At 52.0% G+C, this 19,762-nt stretch overlaps 8 protein-coding genes across 8 annotated transcripts; 4 read left to right on the top strand and 4 right to left on the bottom strand.

Moving 5' to 3' along the window:
* Positions 1–758: 758 nt before the first annotated feature.
* On the top strand, positions 759–2,990 carry BJY04DRAFT_182978 (uncharacterized protein). Its single transcript, XM_073710401.1, has one exon. The coding sequence runs from the start codon at positions 1,252–1,254 to the stop codon at positions 2,794–2,796; it is 1,545 nt and encodes a 514-aa protein (XP_073573966.1). The 5' UTR covers positions 759–1,251; the 3' UTR covers positions 2,797–2,990.
* A 476-nt stretch (positions 2,991–3,466) lies between these two features.
* Positions 3,467–5,297, top strand: BJY04DRAFT_14841 (translocon subunit SEC61). Its single transcript, XM_073708834.1, has 4 exons — positions 3,467–3,553; positions 3,607–3,774; positions 3,847–4,922; positions 4,979–5,297. The coding sequence occupies exons 1-4, from the start codon at positions 3,542–3,544 to the stop codon at positions 5,058–5,060; spliced, it is 1,338 nt and encodes a 445-aa protein (XP_073573965.1). The 5' UTR covers positions 3,467–3,541; the 3' UTR covers positions 5,061–5,297.
* Positions 5,298–5,434: 137 nt separating this feature from the next.
* Positions 5,435–6,890, bottom strand: BJY04DRAFT_215580 (bifunctional ornithine acetyltransferase/N-acetylglutamate synthase; the record flags this gene model as incomplete). The annotated part of the gene is made up of 2 exons (XM_073715510.1): positions 5,435–6,347; positions 6,409–6,890. 2 exons carry the CDS (start codon positions 6,888–6,890, stop codon positions 5,435–5,437), a joined length of 1,395 nt encoding a protein of 464 aa, XP_073573964.1.
* A 169-nt stretch (positions 6,891–7,059) lies between these two features.
* BJY04DRAFT_14803 (origin recognition complex subunit 2) lies at positions 7,060–9,278 on the top strand. Its single transcript, XM_073708822.1, has 2 exons — positions 7,060–7,391; positions 7,444–9,278. Exons 1-2 carry the CDS (start codon positions 7,389–7,391, stop codon positions 9,091–9,093), a joined length of 1,653 nt encoding a protein of 550 aa, XP_073573963.1. The 5' UTR covers positions 7,060–7,388; the 3' UTR covers positions 9,094–9,278.
* Positions 9,220–9,783, bottom strand: BJY04DRAFT_215578 (uncharacterized protein; the record flags this gene model as incomplete). Its single annotated transcript, XM_073715509.1, has 2 exons — positions 9,220–9,372; positions 9,439–9,783. The coding sequence occupies 2 exons, from the start codon at positions 9,781–9,783 to the stop codon at positions 9,220–9,222; spliced, it is 498 nt and encodes a 165-aa protein (XP_073573962.1).
* Positions 9,784–10,505: 722 nt separating this feature from the next.
* On the top strand, positions 10,506–12,042 carry BJY04DRAFT_14814 (pyridoxal 5'-phosphate synthase subunit PdxS). The gene is made up of 3 exons (XM_073708828.1): positions 10,506–10,819; positions 10,870–11,052; positions 11,110–12,042. The coding sequence occupies exons 1-3, from the start codon at positions 10,703–10,705 to the stop codon at positions 11,737–11,739; spliced, it is 930 nt and encodes a 309-aa protein (XP_073573961.1). The 5' UTR covers positions 10,506–10,702; the 3' UTR covers positions 11,740–12,042.
* Positions 12,043–14,918: 2,876 nt separating this feature from the next.
* On the bottom strand, positions 14,919–16,381 carry BJY04DRAFT_182966 (uncharacterized protein). Its single transcript, XM_073710400.1, has one exon. It carries the CDS (start codon positions 16,273–16,275, stop codon positions 15,004–15,006), a length of 1,272 nt encoding a protein of 423 aa, XP_073573960.1. The 5' UTR covers positions 16,276–16,381; the 3' UTR covers positions 14,919–15,003.
* Positions 16,382–19,434, bottom strand: BJY04DRAFT_182965 (putative importin 13). The gene is made up of 2 exons (XM_073710399.1): positions 19,117–19,434; positions 16,382–19,061 (listed from the first exon to the last, which is right to left on the bottom strand). Exons 1-2 carry the CDS (start codon positions 19,348–19,350, stop codon positions 16,740–16,742), a joined length of 2,556 nt encoding a protein of 851 aa, XP_073573959.1. The 5' UTR covers positions 19,351–19,434; the 3' UTR covers positions 16,382–16,739.
* Positions 19,435–19,762: the final 328 nt, after the last annotated feature.

Raw genomic sequence — 19,762 nt, 5'->3', positions numbered from 1 at the left:
TCACCAAGCACTCATTCGGTTAGGAAAGCTCCATGTGACTTGTGAGGAATGGCTGACGTCTGAGGTTGTTAACCTTGAGATCGAGCATCTGGAGGTGGAGCTTGTCTATCTCAACGGTCTTTTGCTGCACACCGCCTTGGGATAGAGCTCAGCGATAATGACGAAACCTGGAATGGTTTCTAGGACGACATTCCTGCCTTGATGTCCATATGACCGCGAGGATGATATGAAGGATGATATCAACGTTCGTGGACAAAAACAACCTGCTGAGATCACGCCACAACCCCCGCTACCCTCAAATAGACGCCTAGGGCACTTTCAGGCCTACTTTGACCAAACACCCAACGAGGCTCAGGTTCTAAGACTCAAGAGGCTCACATACCAGGAGAGTAACAGTGACAGGTCTGACGCACCTAGGTATGCTCAACCCTTGAATGCCGGTCTAGTCCTGTACGGAGTACGTACTATGGTTTTCGTAATGCCTACGAAGTACGTTGTATATCCCACACTGGGGATCGTTTCGAGTATGGATTACAGCGATGACGAGGCCCTCTGGACTTGAGTTAGAATTAGAAACGAATGCCCTTCCAGATCAATTTTCATGTTCCAATCAGAAGCTAGTGTATGAGCTTCTCTCTAGCGCGTTGCCTCAGCATTCGGTGGAGCAACGAGATTCGTTCAGCCACCGCAATTTCGAAAAACATATACCAACCTCGCGAGATTCTTTCACCTCGAGCTCCAAAGTTGTCTCAACTACTTGTGAACTAACCTCAGTTTGTCGTACCCCATCCAACATCAAACGGTCGCCGAATAACCTCAATATCATCGACTTCGAGATCGTGCACCTTTGCGGAGGCACGTGCGGATCAACAACTACCACTAGCTTGTTGCTTGGCGTCGGTTTCATTGACCTCGATCTCGACTCCTTTCCCCCTAGAGGGCTTGACAGGAGACTGACAACTGGAATCTCCCTTCAATTCCAGTCGTGTTTCAAAGGACTGTCATATCGAATGCGACAGGAGTTACCCTGCAGCACAGCAAAAGGAACTATTGTCAGTCGCTTACTGCCTGCCTGCTGAGCTGTTGTTCTCCTTTCCTCCCAATCCCGCCGAACTGCGCTTGACGTGCATTGGACTGGACACCATCGACGTGGCATTCCAGTTTCTGCCCAGGTGGTGCGCCTGCTAGCATTCCGTCTCCATTCCAGGCCAAGTCTCTTATTCTGCTGACCAGTCAAGATCAAGCCTGACAATGCTCGCGGAACCCCAGCGCCCTACAGCGACTGCCACGCCAACGGTTCCCAGTTCGATTTCTTCCTCGACACTGCCTTCGCATCCCATAAAAGAAACCGGCTATCGGCCTTACGATGATCAACACTTGTCCCACATAGAGACCCCTGCCGCTGCCCTAACATCGAGCTCTATTACACCGTTACCACGTTCGCCAAACCAGAATACTTCGCACACGTCTTTCCATCGCCGAGCGAATACCGAGATCATACGCCCCCGTGACCCCCGCCCGACGTCCGGGCAGTTGTTTGGAGACCAGTCCCAGAGCTTTGAGGACCTCGACTATACCCGAATCCGGCCGATACCCTTGAACGAGAACTCCACAAGGAAGCGACTGGAAGTGGGTGCTAAACTCTTGACGGACCTGTTTCAGGGAAAATCCGAACGGGTCGACTTAGGGCTGTTGCACCGCTCCGACGACCGGAAATCTGCAGAAATGGGGCCCTCCCAGTCGGATGGTTCAAGCGATCAAGAGCCATACAGCCCATCGTATACGACACCAACCTTCACCAGCCGATCACAGAAACGCATGACTGCGCCGTCGCCCTTGAAACAGGTCACCTCAACAAACCCTCTATCCTTCTTTGGCCTGAAGCGTCAGGGAGACACACGGGCGGCGCTACCGGAGCCTGCGGAGGATGAGTTTTTAAACCTCGATCTTGGCGTAGCGTTATTTCCCCCGGGATCGAATAACCTAGATGACCGAGAGGCCTTCGACTCTTTACGAAACAATGCGGAGAACATTATCCAACGGCTGCAGGCGGCCTACAAGCAGCGGACATTTGCGCTGCATGAGGTCATAAATGAAAAGACAGAGAAGCAAGAAGAGCTTGAGGAGACAAAGACACGCATTGGGCATCTGAAGATCCAACTCGATGGTATGGCTGAGAAGGTTCTCCGCCAGGAAAAGGTCATGAAAGCAATGGCAGAGGAGCTGGAACAAGAAAGACAGCTCCGACGCAAGGAAGAAGAAGCTCGACGAAGTGTGATGCTCGTCAAACCTAGCGCCGACGATGAAAGTGTGTCCGACATTTCGATAGAACTTCAAGCACCTAAATGGAACTTCAAACGCCAGAGCAACGGGACTCTACCCAGTGACTCAGGCTTTGAATCTGGTGATGAGAGTGTCTCAGAGAGTGTCTTTTCACGCCGAGAACCCATTGAGTCGCCTGCTTCAACGTTTGCACCATCACCAAATATCTCCCAAATTAGTCTTCCTACTCCCCCGTCCGCCGCTTTGCAACCTACTCAGAAGGAGCCTAAAGCTACCCCTCCACCACCGGCTCGCCAGTCTACGTACGACAGGGTTTGGAAGGGCATTGCGTCTAGTGGCATCACTAGTGCATGGGCAGGGAACTCTTCAAAGTGCAGGATTTGTTATGGTGTGCCGTCTTCTGAAGCCTGGAGCGTCATGGGCGTTTTGAAGGAGGAAAACAAGGGCCTCAAGTCACGCTTGGGTGAGCTTGAGATGGTGATAGACGACTGCTTGAGTCTGGTTGGGCCATGAGTGCGCAGCAGGAACTGTGGATAATTGGTTATGGTAATGGATTTGATTCTTTTGACCTTGATGGTTGCTGTACGATGATACCTTATGCTCTGCTTTATATGACCAGACCAGACATAGTTGAGGGAATAGTTATTGTATCTAGATGAACATGATGCACGGTACTTTTATGAACATGAGAAGATCAAATGTGTAGCAAAGACATAACAACTGTCCTCTACCCTTTTTCAAGCACGTAATAGATTAACAAGAGCTTAGCTCTAGTTCGAAGCTCCAACCATGGATGATGGGGGAAGTGACCATTTGTCCAGTTGCGGTTTAGCGTGGCTGGGGAGCGAAACTCGAAAGTGGCCAGCGAGGCGACTAGGGAGATTCCACTCAACCTGGCCTCCAACTCTCCTCCCCTTCTCCCTTCTCTTCCACGTCGCTTCTTCTCAATTCTTCCCCCTCCCCTTTAATAGTCCCTTTCGCTCCTTCAGCTGGCCTTTGATCCAGCTTTTTATTTTCCCTAATCCCTGAATTTGCGATTTTTTTTTGACCCTACTGGGAGGTGACCACGATGAGCGGACGTGAGTACTCACACGCGATCGCAATCAATTCTGCGGCGCCATACATTCAACTGCCTCAATTGGCCATCGGTAGCTGATCCTCGTGAATAGTCCGTTTTCTTGATCTGATCAAGCCCTTTACGCCCCTCCTTCCGGAGGTGGCAGCTCCTGAGGCCAAGGTGCCCTTCAACCAGAAGTTGATGTGGACTGGGGTATGTGCTGAGATGCTGCAAATCGAAGCCCAATTAGCTGACCCTTCCTCCAGTTGACTCTTCTGATCTTCTTGGTCATGAGCCAAATGCCTCTGTATGGTATTGTCTCCTCTGACACTTCAGATCCCCTTTACTGGCTGCGTATGATGCTCGCCAGTAACCGCGGAACTCTGATGGAGTTGGGTATCACTCCCATTATTTCCTCCGGCATGGTTTTCCAGGTACGTAGCGCGACTGAGCGATATCTTATCCCGCCATTTTGAGGATTGTACTGACATGTGGCATTTCTATAGCTCCTCGCTGGTACCCACCTCATTGACGTCAACCTTGACCTCAAGACCGACCGTGAGCTTTACCAGACCGCTCAGAAGCTCTTCGCTATCATCCTCTCCTTCGGCCAGGCCTGTGTGTACGTTCTGACTGGTCTCTACGGCCAGCCCAGCGATCTTGGTGCTGGTATCTGCGTGCTCTTGATCGTTCAGCTGGTTGTTGCCGGTCTCGTCGTCATTCTTCTTGATGAGCTGCTCCAGAAGGGCTACGGTCTCGGCAGTGGTATTTCTCTCTTCATCGCGACCAACATTTGCGAGTCGATTGTGTGGAAGGCTTTCTCCCCCACCACCATCAACACTGGTCGTGGTCCCGAGTTCGAGGGTGCTATCATTGCTCTCTTCCACCTTCTCCTCACCTGGCCCGACAAGCAGCGTGCTCTGCGCGAAGCGTTCTACCGCCAGAACCTGCCCAACGTGATGAACCTTCTGGCTACTCTCGTTGTCTTCGCCGCAGTCATCTACCTCCAGGGATTCCGTGTTGAGATCCCCGTAAAGTCCTCCCGCCAGCGTGGAATGCGGGGTTCTTACCCCGTCCGTCTGTTCTACACCTCCAACATGCCCATCATGCTGCAGTCCGCTCTGTGCTCCAACATCTTCCTTATCAGTCAGATGCTGTACTCTCGCTTCTCCGACAACATCCTTGTCAAGCTTCTCGGAGTTTGGGAGCCTCGTGAGGGTTCTGCCCAGCTCCACGCCTCCTCTGGTGTCGCTTACTACATGTCTCCTCCTCTGAACTTCAAGGAGGCTCTGATCGACCCTATCCATACGGCCGTGTACATCACGTTCATGCTCGTTGCCTGCGCTCTCTTTTCCAAGACCTGGATCGAGGTCTCCGGTTCCGCTCCCCGTGATGTCGCCAAGCAGCTCAAGGACCAGGGTCTCGTCATGGCTGGTCACCGTGAGCAGAGCATGTACAGGGAGCTGAAGCGCGTCATCCCCACTGCTGCCGCTTTCGGTGGTGCCTGCATTGGTGCTCTCTCTGTTGCCTCTGACCTTCTCGGTGCCCTCGGCAGCGGTACTGGTATCCTTCTTGCTGTCACGTAAGTTCTTTGCATAATTCCATACATATAAATACAGTCACTGACCAACCTTACAGCATCATCTACGGCTACTTTGAAATTGCCGCCCGTGAAGGTGACATTGGCGCCGGCCTCAAGGGCCTTGTCCCCGGTAACTAAACTGGGATTCCGGTCAATCCTTTTCTTTTCTTGATTTTGACGACCCGCTTGAGCCAGAAAGCTAGCGGGCTCATATATCCCGCTATTCTTCCATCTCATGAGTTGTCAGGAGGTGTACCGTTGTGGCTCAGGCAGTATTTGGATGTATTTTCTCAATTGTGAAAAAGGATGGGAAGGTTATCGCATTTCAAGGGGTTGATTTCGTTTCTTGCTTTAGACAAGTAAGCCACAACTGTATATAACGCCTGTTCTGTAACCATATTATAAAGAGTCATCCAGAAGTCCTAGCTTCTATTACTATGAACGCGGTCTATTAAGTCAATTATATGAGAACATGCTTGTTTCCGATTCCTTGTCATCTTCGAATATACAGCTCAAGTCCGGTAATCACCATTGATAGTGACATACTCATGACTGAAATCACAGAACCAATACACCCCTTCCTCTCCACCAACATCTCCCTTCTCACCACCCCCAAGATCAATTACAATCTCCAAATCCTCCTCCTGAAGGATAACACTCGCCCGCTCCTCATCGACCACCTCAGGCTCGCCATTCACAAGCAACTTGAGCACAGCACTCCCATCAACAGGCTTAAAGCTCACGCTCGTGCGCTCCGGCACAACAACACCCTCCTTCACACCCTCAGTGTACCCGATCGCGCACAGAATTCGTCCCCAGTTCGCATCTTTGCCGTAAAGCGCCGTTTTGACGAGCGGGGACCGCGCGATCGTCGATGCGATCTTCTGTGCAGATGCGTAGTCAGGCGAATTCTGGATCCGGACTGTGACGAATTTTGTGGCGCCTTCGCCGTCGCGGACAACGAGTTGCGAGAGTGATTGCAGGAAGCTGGTGAGAATCTCTTGCATGACGGTGTAGTCGTTTGAAGAGGTCGAGTTGATGGGGGCGCCGCCGGCGGCTCCGTTTGCGAGGATTGCGACGGTATCGTTTGTGGATGTGTCGCCGTCGATGGAGATGGCGTTGAAGGACCGCGAAACGGAGGTTTTGAGGAGGGATTGCAGAGCGGATGGGATGATGGGTGCGTCTGTGGCGATCACACCGAGGAGAGTTGCCATGTTTGGGTGGATCATCCCGGCGCCTTTGGTCATGCCTGCGAGGCTGTAGGTGCGGCCGGGGGAGGAGGGGAGAGTGAATGTTCGGGAGAGGAGTTTAGGGAATGTGTCTGTTGTGCAGATTGCGCGGGCGGTGGTGAGCCAGGCGTCGTGGGTTGAGGAGAGGGATTGTGTGGCTTCGGGGATTTTCGAGAGGATCTTGGAGATGGGGAGGCTGAAGAGTTGTTTGTTAGTGTGACTGAGGGCATGATTTCGTATATATAGAGTGTACGTACCGTTGCCCAATGACACCCGTGCTCATGACCAGGGTACCGGCCTCAGCGACGCCAGTGTACTCGTCCACCTTCGCAGCCATGTTTGTCGCATCTTCAAGACCTCCTTTGCCGGTAACAGCATTCGCGCAGCCAGAGTTGATGACCACGGACCGGATACCCTGACCCTGGGTGGCATTGAGGATCTTCTTGCTGACCTGGACCGGGGCGGCCTGGAACTTGTTGGTTGTGAAGACGGCAGCTGCGGAGCATGGGGTCTCGGAGGAGATGATTGCGAGGTCAGGGAATTTGGTGTTGGAGGCTTTCACACCGACGTGGGTTCCGGAAACTGCGAAGCCTTTCGGATAAGTACCAGAGGTGGGAATGTACTTTCGTTTGCTGGCGGGGATAGCTACATCCACCGGTGCGGAGTAGCAGCGCACCTGGCCCTTCGCCATGCGGGCAAAAGTAGCCATTGCGACTGTAGTCTGGGCGGGGGAGGCCATTGCGGCTAGACAGACCCCAGCAAATGTCAGTAAATCTCGATGAAGAAAGATCAATTGTGAAAGAGCTTAGCTTTTGAGAAGCTAGAGCTCCGAGGGGCACTAAATACCTCTTGTTCTAGTAGAAATGACTCAGAAGGTGATCTCTGACTCGGCGGGCCTTTGTTTCCCTTTGCGACAGGAAAATGCAACCACAGCCGGACTTGAATTGAGTCCCTGCAACCAATTTCCAATATCTTGTCGCAATGCAGCTGCTCGCGAGAAATATCGCTCACCTGAGCTGTGGTCAATAAATCCCGCTCCGATATCGCGGAGATCGGAGAAACATCGGCCCAGAAACAGAGTAAATCGCGTTTAGGCGCGGTATGGAGGCCGGAGGAGTCTCGAACCTGGAGAAAGATTAACATTCCCAGCACCAATTTCCAGCTCTAGTTATCCCTTGCTTCTGTACCTTGCTAGGTGTTTTCTTCCACTGAAAATTTATAGCATCTGCCGTAACTGATGGTAATTCGTCCTCTCATTCTTTTCTCGGATTACAGCTAAAATGAAACGAAAGCAACCAGATGTTGACGACGAGCTCCCTGTCTCGACACCGAAGAGGCAGCGGACTTCGAACTCCAATGGCACAAGGCGAACATACGTTAATGGCGACGGATCGCCAGAACCACCATCGTCGAAGCGTGTAAAGAGGACACCCCAGAAGCCGGCCGCGGAAACCCCAGCAGCACTGAAAGAGTCCGGCCTAAGAACTCCATCTAACCGATCGAAAGCTAAGGCTTTGTTTTCGACATCCGCGAAGGAGAATGGAGCTTCAACCCCAACAAAAGCGCGCGCTGACCGATCTGCTAAGAAAAAGAGTGCCCAGTTGTTGCTCGACCAGGATGAGGATACCTATGATGGGGGGGAACGTCTTGCGGAGGAGATACTGGCGGAAGAGGATGCACCTGGTGAGCTTGACAGGAAAAGCAATAAAATCATAGAGACAGTCGAGGCGGATGATGCTGGAGAGAAAGGGGACAAGACTGGGACGGCACCGAAACGCCGTGCTGGGCGCCCGAAAGGTGCTAAGAACAAGCGTTCACCTACCCCCGAAGGCGAACTGCCGGCACATGAACGATATTTCTTTCAAAATCGTGCCGGGCCTCCTAGGACGTCGAACAACAATCTCAACAAGGTAAACCTCCTGACACATGAGGAATACTTCGAGAAGCACGCAAAGTACCAGGACCCTTGTAAGCAAGAGACATTATTCCTCAACGACCTTCACCGCAGATCGTTCTCGCAATGGAATTTCGAGTTTGACCAGGGATTTAATATTTGCCTGTACGGATACGGCTCAAAGCGCCGGCTCACGCACAGTTTCGCAGACTGGCTCTACCGCAAACACAGCTCTAGCCCCCCATCTGTTGTGATTGTCAACGGACATACTCCGAACATCTCCATCCGATCTATATTCGCTACTCTAGTGACCGCCGTTCTTGGGGCTGATATACCGTCCAAAATGGGAGCACAGCCACTAGAAGTCCTAGAATTGCTCCAATCCACGCTTAAATCTCGACCTCAACAGGCGCCAATCACCGTCTTCATCAACTCGATTGACGCCCCATCTCTCCGTCGTGCTTCCAACCAGACTCTTCTTGCCAGATTGGCGGCCACACCGAAGATTAACCTCCTTGCAACTGCCGATACTCCGAATTTCTTGTTGATGTGGGATATCAGTCTTCGCGACCAGTTTAACTTTGTCTTCCACGACTGCACAACCTTCAAGCCATTTGATGCTGAGTTCGATGTGGTAGAAGAAGTCCATAATTTGCTCGGTCGCAAGGGACGCCGTGTCGGAGGTAAAGAAGGGGTTGAATTCGTGTTGAAGAGTCTCCCAGAGAACGCACAAAACCTCTACCGAACTCTTCTGACGGAACTTCTTTCGATGGTTGACGAAGGACAGAACGCAGAAGACGACCTGGAAGATACTGAGGGCACACGGGACCCCAAGGACGAGCTTGGCATCGAGTTCCGCGCATTATATCAAAAAGCGTCCGAGGAGTTCATTGCTTCGTCTGAGATGATGTTCCGAACACTACTGAAGGAGTTCCATGACCACCAGATGATCACGTCACGGATGGATACGAGTGGAATGGAGATACTAGGTGTTCCATTGTCCCGCGAAGAAATGGAAGGAGTTTTGGAAGACCTTGTTTTGGGCTGACTTGCCACATTCATATGCGAGCGCCCCTAAAAATCTATGATACCCTGTACAATATGTTCGCCAACAAGGTCTGAATCGATCTATGTTACATTGCAACCCGACGTTCCGCATCTCGATCAACGCAACCTAGAATTGCGCAAAAGCAGCCAAAGCCATTGTGGTGCCGAAACTGAGCTTGAATGGCACATTCCGCGATGTCAATTTTTCAAGATTGACTGATTTCACGTATTTCTGCAATGTGTGCACGGGGAAAATATTGTATCCCTTGGAGGCGGCATACTGCGAGTATAATCAGCCACACACATGTTCCTTCTTCTCATATAAATTTAAATGGGCACCACTAACCTCAACCGCTACAATTCCCATCCCGATGAGCACAACTAACACCCGAGAAAACGCCCTCAACCCGACGCCAACCACAAGACCAAGTACACTGCCCATGCTCACTTGTCGCATGTTTGATGCTGTGAGAATCCCGCTCCCACCAGACCGTGTAATTATTCCCTGTTTGCTCAACGATGGATCCGAGACGGCCCATGGTGACTCTGTGGCGCCTGTTCTGTATGGTGCCGTATCGCATTTCATTGGAAGGGCGCGAAAGGGTGAGGAAGGGAGGAGGGAGAAGGATAGGCCGAGGCCGACTCCAACGATTGCGGAGGTGCGGGAGAACATGAGGAGCCCGGATGCCATCTTGGTGGGTGGTTGTGGGTCAATTGAAGACTATGGCTGTCTTTATAACAGTAGCTTTGAGATAATACTAAGCAATTATAATGTACAGACACTGTGAAATGCTCATGAATGTTAGCAAGGAGTCTGAGGTCCTGGAAAGGTAGACTTTACGTCATGGTTGCTTCCTGTGGGCGGTGGAAGTGGGCAGTATATTTCGAGATGAGCGTTCGGGATGCCTCGGAACAACTTTCTCCTTCAAACCATTCGGTGGGCGAATATTGCTCGGCGATGGAGGCCAATGTCCGCCCAGAACTCTAATATCCATTTCGCCGCCTGTACAGAGTCCTGCTAGTCTACAAGTACAACCTTCCGGCCGACAGCAGGCTCTGGGATGGCAAAAGTACTCCCCTCAGGTCCCCGGCTTATCGATACCAATGGCGCCCCTCGATCTGAGTGATCACTGACAGAGCCATGGATGGGTTTTACAAAATTTGTACACCGGAAAGAACAATCATCGAATAATCAAGTAATTCTAGAAACTGACAGACCGCTGACAGGCGGCATTGGCAACTTGGCGAATCCAGCTTCTCTGGTTCCTGGCTATCCCGCGGAAAACGAACAGGATCTTCAGGCGAATACGCAGCAGCCTCTCAGGTATGGAGGGGCAAATACGCCATGATTGGTCTACTTAAAAAATTTCGGCGGGGAAGTCAATTGAGGGGATCCTTTTCTGCTGGGTCCGACTCGGAGGCGAATTGAAGATGCCGAAGGGTATTAATATGGGGGGTGTTCTATACCTTCTAAGTGACTCACGCGCCCTTGCACTGACACTCCCCCTCGTCTGATTCTTCTTTCTCTTCTCTTCTTCTTTCTCTTCGCTGGCTCTCTTTCTCTTGTATCTTCTCACAAAGTACTTCCTTCATTATATACTACCGCTACAATGGCTTCTCAGACTGCTGCTACCAATGGAGCTGCCGCCAACGACTTCACCGTCAAGGCTGGACTCGCTCAAATGCTGAAGGGCGGTGTTATCATGGACGTTGTCAATGCTGAGCAGGTAAGAAAAGACTGTTTGATCCTCGTGACGCAGCAATTGACTTTTTGCAGGCCCGTATTGCTGAAGAGGCCGGTGCTGCCGCAGTCATGGCCCTCGAGCGTGTTCCCGCCGATATCCGAGCCCAGGGAGGTGTGGCTCGTATGTCTGACCCAACCATGATCAAGGAGATCATGGAAGCCGTTACAATTCCCGTCATGGCCAAGGCCCGTATTGGTCACTTTGTCGAGTGCCAGGTTCGTCATCTGATCGTTGCGCAGGTGTTTACTGAGCTAACATGTAGTTCTGCATAGATCCTGGAAGCCATTGGCATCGACTACATTGACGAGTCCGAAGTCCTTACTCCCGCTGATAACCTCTACCACGTCACCAAGCACGGCTTCAAGGCTCCCTTCGTTTGCGGCTGCCGCAACCTTGGCGAGGCTCTCCGTCGCATTTCAGAGGGCGCTGCCATGATCCGTACAAAGGGTGAGGCTGGTACTGGAGACGTCGTTGAGGCTGTCAAGCATATGCGCACTGTCAACGCGGATATCGCCAAGGCCCGTGCTATCCTCCAATCATCCCCGGACTACGAACCTGAGCTTCGCGCTTATGCCCGTGAGCTTGAGGTTCCCTATGAGCTCCTTCGTGAGACTGCCGAAAAGGGCCGTCTCCCCGTCGTCAACTTCGCTGCTGGTGGTGTTGCAACCCCTGCCGATGCCGCACTCATGATGCAGCTAGGCTGCGACGGTGTCTTCGTCGGCTCCGGTATCTTCAAGTCCGGCGATGCGAGGAAGCGCGCGAAGGCCATTGTCCAGGCTGTGACTCACTTCAAGGACCCTAAGGTTCTCGCTGAGGTCAGCCAGGGCCTTGGTGAGGCCATGGTTGGCATCAACGTCTCGCAGCTGCATGAGAGCGATAAGCTCGCCAAGCGCGGATGGTAAACCTGGTTGTTTACTTTCCTCTTCAATTCATTCTTGTGTTAATTGTTTTTAATGAGCGTTGGAAAAGTTAGTGCACCACGGTGTGCTTGTTGATGTCAAGATTTCCAACTTCTTGCATTGGGTTCAACAGTCCAGGAGGCATTGTGTGCTTGCGAGCTATTAATGAGGTATGAACATATGGATTATCTTAGACTACCTACTTCATCTAGAGTATTGAACCTGCTTCTTTGATCCGTAACAGTCTGCGAGTCTTCGTGCCTTCCAACTTATACGTGTGCTACCCCGAAAATAGAAAGAACTACTCACAATACAGCGTTCGAAGACATACCGACAACTTCGCCCTTCACTCCCTAGGTATCTTCCCACATCTTACGTCCCACTCCGACCGTCGCTCATTTCCAGTCTTTGTCTATCCTTCCTCTGTATCGTCAGACAGTCACTTACTGTGACTCACTGTCACTCCTTATGCACAGCGTATCCAGTCACTTTTTGACCACCAATCAGTAGACAATACTCCATATCACATCAGGTCCCGATTCGGAACGAAACAGGATGCCCTCGGACGACCAGGAAGGTGTCTTCCATATGAGCGAATCTTCGCGGTCGAGTGAGGAGAAACCCAGACGCAGAAATCAGCCTGGTACTGGTCCTACCTCTACCCGCCCTCCTACGTCTGATCCTTCTTCTGGCCCGCCGCCGCAGCCGCCTTCTGCTGCGTCTGCTACTGAAGATCGTCCTCCGACTGATCCGACCTCTGATCCTCAGGACGCTGCTCGAGCTGTTCCGCAAGATAATCCCCCAGCTGCCCCCCGACCTACTCGCACAGCCGGCCTCGGGGCGGGCCCCCCTGTCCCTGACGAACAGACAGCAGAACACCTTGATTCCCTTTCCTCTAACTCTGAACCGACTGGTGATGGACCTCCTGGACCTACTCAGGGAGCTGAACGACTTCTTGCTATGGTTGAACGACGTCCTACTGGGGTTGAACATCCTCCAACCAGGGCTGAACAACGGTCTACTAGGGCTGAACATCAACCAACTCACGGGGCTCGGTACCCTCCCACCGGTGCTCCACACCGTCACGCTGAAGGAACTCAGCAGCCTCATATTGGTAAAGAAAACCGCCCAGCCCAAGGAGTGCATCATCGTTCCTCAGCGGTTACCGGGTCTCAACGTACGTCCACCGGTGAAGGCCGGCCCTCTGATTCTGGGCCATCAGATACTCTACCGCAAGGCTGCGCATACCCTGACTTTGAAGGTCACTCCCCACCCAGAGAGTATACCAGAAGGACACGCCCCCGTCAGCCTGATTTCAACCTTGGACCAGGAAGCGACTCAAGCGGGTTTTCAATTTCGAGGGAATTACAAGCTAGCATTGATGATTTCTTGTTGATGACGCAACTGCCCTCACCCGAGTTCATCACAGGCGATATAGCTGAATCGCGCAGACTCGTGCTGAATATGAAGCGGGATAGGCGTGAACGGGAAGAACGAATGAAAGAAGAGGACAAGCCACAGGAGAGCTTAGGAGATGTGCATGCAAAGGCGTCTGGGGGCGATGATGGCCAGGAGGGCGACAAGGAGCCGCAGACTGGTGGGGCTCATGATCCAGGGCTCCCAGGACAGCATGAAGAACCACCCGAAGATTCTGGATCAGGATTACCTATAAACATACGTTCCGGAATCGACAGGAACTGGAAGCCGGTGCCCCCAGAACTACTACTCGATCCGTCAAGACGGGAAAGACTTGGCTCCGCCTACCACAAAGGTCCAACCGCCCCCGAAGTTGAAACAACGGCGCATGATGATGGAAAAGGCCAATATCCCCTGCTACGAACATCCCATCTGCACCCCTTAGCAGCACCCCAACCCTACGCCGAAGTGGGCATACTTGGGAGCCCCTCTTCCGATCCCGAAGAGATGGTGAAGCTTCGACAAGGTGTTCGAAATATACTGTTACCGCTAACGGGCCGTGGGGAGCAAGCGACCCTAGAGGATCGAGGACCTAACCAACCCGAACAGAGAGATCAACCTGAGCTTTCTCCACAGCCTAATCTCCCTTTAGATCCTCAGTTCTCTCCAGAGCCTGTGCCGCCCCAAAAGCCTGTGTTGCCCCAAGAGCCTGTGCCCCCTCCAAAGCCTCAACAGACAGGAGGATCTGAGGGGCAAGGTCAACCTCAGCAGACAGGTCAACCGGCACGGACAGGAAAATCTCAGCAAGCGAAAATATCCAAGGAGCCAGAACCGTCCAAGGAGCCAGAACCGTCCAAGGAGCCAGAGCCGTCCAAGCAGCCAGAGCCATCCAAGCAGCCAGAGCCATCCAAGGAGCCAGAATCATCAAAGCAGCCAGAACAGCCAAAAGCGCCAGAACCGTCCAAGGAGCCAGAGCCATCCAAGCAGCCAGAGCCAATCAAGCAGCCAGAGCCAATTCAGCAGCCAAAGCCAACTAAGCAGCCAGAGCCATCCAAGCAGCCAGAACCATTCAAGGAGCCAGAATCATCAAAGCAGCCAGAACAGCCAAAAGCGCCAGAACGGCCCAATGAGCCAGAACAATCCAAGCAGCCAGAACCACCCGGGCAGAAAGGGCAATCTAAGCAGTCAATTCGACCTTCGTCCGAGAGCAGAAAAGGTAGCCCACGAAGAGATCCTGAGGCAACGCCAAAAAATGATGACACCGGTTCCGGACGGCGAGATACCACTCAGTCTGGTGAACGTGATCAAACGCGACAGTTGGCACTGTCTGAGCAGCGGCCCGGACAGCCGTCAACAGAGGCTAGTGAAAGGGCAGGAACCGTAAAACCTAAGCAGAAACCAGACGACGGCAAGACTGATAATCGGCGTCAAGAAACCGGGCAAACCGAACAACCAGATCAGGGCGGACGCTCAGGAGCACAGTCATCAAGAACAGGAGACGATAGCGGAAATGGAGGAGCTCGGCAAACGCCAGGCAACGACGACAGCTCGGTGACACTTGTAGACCCCCAAACCCAAGAAAACGAACCAGTACCACGAACCCCAGGGTGTTGTAAAAGTTTCCTTAAGGCTATGGTATTGTGCCTGATGTACTCCATTCTCTTGATCTGGTGGCTGACCAAGGTTACTTGGACCTACAGACGCGTTGTTTTCGTCGGCAGCATACGTGACGCAGGACAGGGGGCCATTAGGGCAAGCTTTGGGTAATTGCGGAAGAATGTCTGCTTCGTCTGATTCAAGCATGGCTTCAGAATTTAGTTTAGTCATTCGTCAATCTATTAATAACCATGCCTACTTTTGAGTCTGTGCCCAGCGAACCCACCGTCGAATGCACTCATCCACCCTTTTCAGCGCAGCCCGCTCAGCGGCAACCTCGAACCACTCCCTATGTTCCTTTCCGCATTCCCGACAAGCGCCCAGATCCCTTGCTCGGATATCCGCCAGCTCAAGGTGGATTAGTCTTTCCACGCGATGCACATGCGGGACTTTCTCGCCCGGCTCTAATCCAACCTGCGCTGATCCAGGTTTCCGTCCAGATGCATACGGGTAGTATCGAATCAACGTAAGATGATTCGAGCACTGCCTCGTCCACTCATTCAGCCGCCTGGTAACGTTACTCGTGCGCCCAATCTTCAGTCGCACTGTGCCTGGCCCTGATCCAGCCCCTGTACCACCCGGAGCAGACCGAGCAGTCGACCCTGCATTAAAATCCAGATCCCTCGCCCTCCGAATCGCCGTATCCGTTCTTTTAATCTGCTCAACCGATTCAGCGGCATTAACGTCCCTCTCAGCCGAGGGTAAAAGCTCAGATGCGATATCTGTTGGCGGTGGCGCGGATCGTTCTGATGTAGATGGTGTGATCCAGAACATGTAGATGTAGCCTGGTTCGTCGGCGGCGGAGATGGGTTTTGCGAGTTCAGCGAGGAGGAGGGAGGTTGTTGCTGGGGTTAAAGATGGTGGGATCCAGGTGAGGAGGGGGTTTGTTTGTGTTGAGGATGGAGGTTTCATATTGTTCGCGAAGGGATGTGGGGAGACTTGTTGCATTTGCTGATGAGGGCGTTGAGGTGGTTTGCCAGCTTGATTGGCTGGGCGGGCTGGTCTTGGTTTTGCGGGGAGTGGCCCTTCGTCTTCGATTATCGTGAAGCAGCAAAATGTATGCTTTGTCTGTTTCTTCTTTTTCGGGTACTGTGTGTTTCCAGTTGTAGGCTTTGGGGAGGTTTGCGGGTCGTTGATGTCCAATACGCCCAGGCGGTCCATTAACGTGTCGATGCTTGTCCGGTTCTGCTTCTGCGCTTGGTCTGATGCCCATGTTGATCGGCGGATGATTGTCTCCGCTTGGTCTTTATGCTGCCAGCAGTAGAATGCAGTTATGTCGATATTCTGGCGGAGTTTGTTCTTATTCTGAGCAGCTGCTGTTCTTGGCGGTGATGAGACGGGGCTGGGTGATGCTAGTCCTCGACGACATGGTAGGCCGTTGGCGGTAATGCCTCGACATGTTGTTGCTGGGTTTTTTGAGTCTGAGCGGGATACGAGTGACTCGGGGGTGTTCTTGATGTACGGCATTGGGATGATTATTGCTTTTGTGGCTAAGAATTGGCGGGTAGGGCTGTATATGAAGGGGAGGCGCGCCGAGGCGGAATTCTCAATCAGGCTCAATCCAACACTCGCGTGCCACTCTAATGCTAGTTGCTACTCATTAGTGAGGCTGTTAGGCGATTGGGATGTTTTTGTTTCATGTTATTGGGCGATCGATGCCTGGCTGTGCACCGCCTCAGTGGCTGGTGCTCGTGCATATAGACCCACCAAGGCTATTTATATCACGCGATCGGATTTGTCGTCTAAAGCACGGAAAATGTTCTGAGAATGTTCATTAAGGGTATCGGGGTATCGATGGGCTGTTCAAAACCGGGAAATTGTCTTGAGACGTATGAGCTTGAGCTTGGGTTGTATCAGCTAAGCATTCATTGCAGATATTGTAGATTCGCTCTACTTGCTGATATCGCCAACAATGCTCGCCACGAGTTGCGCTACCCAATATAGTTGAAGCCAGTTCCACGACACTTGATCCAGAAATCACGTACTAGCCGGAGAGTCTGTGGCCTGGCACCCCGTGCAGCAGAAAGCGACGAGAGGAAACGCTGCCTCTCTTCGGGTGAAGGGATTTGAGCATGTCCTTGACTAGTAGGATCATTTCCTAAATCCGCCAGCGCAGCGGTGAGGTGCGGGCGTGCATGCCCCTGTTGTTTGAAGATAACGCGCCTAAGGACATCTGTGAGATGCTCTATCTCTGATCGTGCACATCGACCCGCGACTTGAGTGATGAGTATGCGGCAGAGCGCTGGCAAACAATCGCGGACAGTTTTTTGAACAGCCTCAGCTTCGATGGGCAGATTTAAGGTGTTTACCCAGAACTGAGAAGCAGAGCGGAGAGGCAAAGGTTCTGGGCCTTGTAGAGAAAGGAGTGTAAAGTTCGAGATAGCTTGAATAACTGGAGGGCGTTGTCCGGCTTCCTGGGGTGTATATGTGAGCGCAAACAGGTACTGATAGTATTTCGGAAGCAGTCGAGTAAGAAAGTCAATGCCGCTATTCGCAACCTCCGGGTCGTAAAGCTCCGGCTTCTCCTGAACCCAGCAGAATGTGCTGTAAACGTGTAAAATGAGCGCAACGACCTCGTCGCCTATCATCTGCGCATGTGTACTGTGCGATGCTAAAAACGCGGAGGCCGTACCCATTACCATATCAGTACCAGAAGTGCCCAGGGGTATACTCTTAACGAAGTCCACCGTCAATGAAGGAGGGAAAACGAATGGGCCGGTTGATTCCGTATATCCGGCCTTGAGGATATCACAGGTCGCTTCAATTATAGCTGCGTCGAGTATAAAGTCCGTCATGAGGAGCCGCATGCATTGCATAATGATGTTCTGCGATACAGCACCAGCTCCGGTATTCCAAAATGTGGGCGGATACGGACCTTCCTCCTTTTCATGGTTCGAGTCCAAGACCACTTCACTGTCCGTTCTGAGCCCTTTCCCAGTGCTCGCAAGGCACCGAAGGACCATATGTGCACGGACACGGGCTTGATCTACTAGCCCTTGTGAAGCTTCATTCCGGGCAACTTCTGCTTGTTCGAGAAAAAATCCCAAAACTCTTTCCAAAAAGTGAGATTTTTCTTCATCCGTAGAAAGAGCTTGTATTATGGCAGCAATACCCTCCAACACCTTCTCCATGGTTTGTGAAGTGGCAGTTGGCTTCAAGCGGAATTGCTCAAACTGGTCGATGAAAGCGGGAAGCTCGAATTTGAGAGCATCGCGGCATGATTTGCAAAGGTGAGATATGGATCTTGAGGCTGCCGGAGCACTTGATGCGACATTCAAAGACGCGAAGAGAAACGTGAGAACACGCGGAAGCAAGGAGTGAGTACGTTCGAAATATGATCTGTATTTACCAAGCATATCCACCAGCGTTTGCCGGGGCTTGTCCGGAATTCCCAACCCGTCGCCTTCGCAGAGACGGGAGAACTCTTCGCTAAAGAATATCGCATTCAGACAATTATCCGCGTGTTTATTCTCGTCAACAGCTTCTGAAAGCTGGGCAACACAGAATATAGCAGCTTCAAATGATCGCCAATCTTGGCTAGCAAGAGAGGTTCTCGCTTGCGTTTGGAACACCTGCACCAACTCTATCCCGAGTATAGGGTAAATGGCGAGAATGAAATCACAAACGTCGCGCCGAAAAGATCCGAATTCAGAACGTTCGTCATCGCCCCATTCGCGTAGCTCCTCCGGGGTTGGGTATTTGAGCTTTTCAAAACAGTCCATGGCGACACGCGCCAGATTCTGTTTTGCAGGGCCAGAGCTTTTTTGTTCATCAGATTCCAGTAAGCTCTCCTGAAGGTCGTCCGCAACCTCTGTCCACCATTCGAGGGCGAGAGGCGATGCAGTATCGTCTACTGCTGCATATCCCGGTGCCTTGAACAAAGCATGAAGCAAAGCAAGTAACTTTTCTAGCTTTCCATCTAGAGGTTGAATAAAAAACTGAGCCTGTTTCAAGCTCGAGAGCGACAAAAGTAGCTCTATAAAAGTCATATTCTCGTCTTCGAAATCGCCCTCTAAAATTGAGGCAATGTGCGCTGTACCAAAATCGCTGATGATGTACTCAAGGATGGCAGCAATATGATCCTGAGACAGCATGTTATCACGCCATCCCATGATCTCATTGAGAATGTGCCCAGCCGTTTTTAAGAGGGGAGTTATCTTGAGACTGCGAATCACACAATTTGTCGCAGGCACCAACCGAGTCACGGGGAACGTATCATGGAGTTGGAATGAACTCCGCACGGATACCCAAGACTGAGCGTCATATGTCAACGGGGGATCAATCGAGCGAGGACTCCATAACACTCACATGGTAGGAATTGATTGCCTCAACCCCAGGAACTTCGTTGGAGATAGAGCCGCCAGAGGCATCGTGTTGTAGGATCTGAGATAGGACAAACTCAACTATCTGAAAAGCATCGCTGATATTCTCAGAGACGCGGCCAACGTCTTCCGCCTTCCGCGACTCCGAACCAAGGCGATTGATCTCCTCCGCCAGGGTGTTTGAAAAGTAGAGTAAAGAGACCAGCTGGTTCTCTGTCATTGCCGGAAGGATACCGCTTTGTAGATCGACTGACACGCAGTTGCCCTCGCGAACAGTCTTACCGTTTGCTAAGGAAGCAGCAAGACTTAAGATAGCGCGGGTCCAGGGCGCATCGGGTTTCAGGAAGATCGTTGCGAGAGTGGACGCCAATTTCCGGATAACGAAAGGGCGTTCACCCCCGTTGACCAAGAGAACATAGTGATCAATCAGGCGCCCAATAAGCTCTTGTGCATCGTCATTCGTCAAACTTTGCCTGCAATGTTGTTAGAGGTGTCGCCGACGCCTTCCAAGCGCGATGAGTAGACAAACCAGTCATGGTTTACCTTGACGGTGAAGGTCAGGGCACCAAAGAATCTTAGATCCGTATTTTCATCTGTAAGGAGACTATTTGCGATGAGCCAAGCTTGCGGTC

This window comes from Aspergillus karnatakaensis (assembly GCF_047715665.1).
Source record: "Aspergillus karnatakaensis strain CBS 102800 unplaced genomic scaffold BJY04scaffold_11, whole genome shotgun sequence".
Classification (NCBI taxonomy): domain Eukaryota; kingdom Fungi; phylum Ascomycota; class Eurotiomycetes; order Eurotiales; family Aspergillaceae; genus Aspergillus; species Aspergillus karnatakaensis.
Note: the sequence above shows the minus strand (reverse complement) of the source record. Positions and strands in the feature narration are given on the sequence as shown.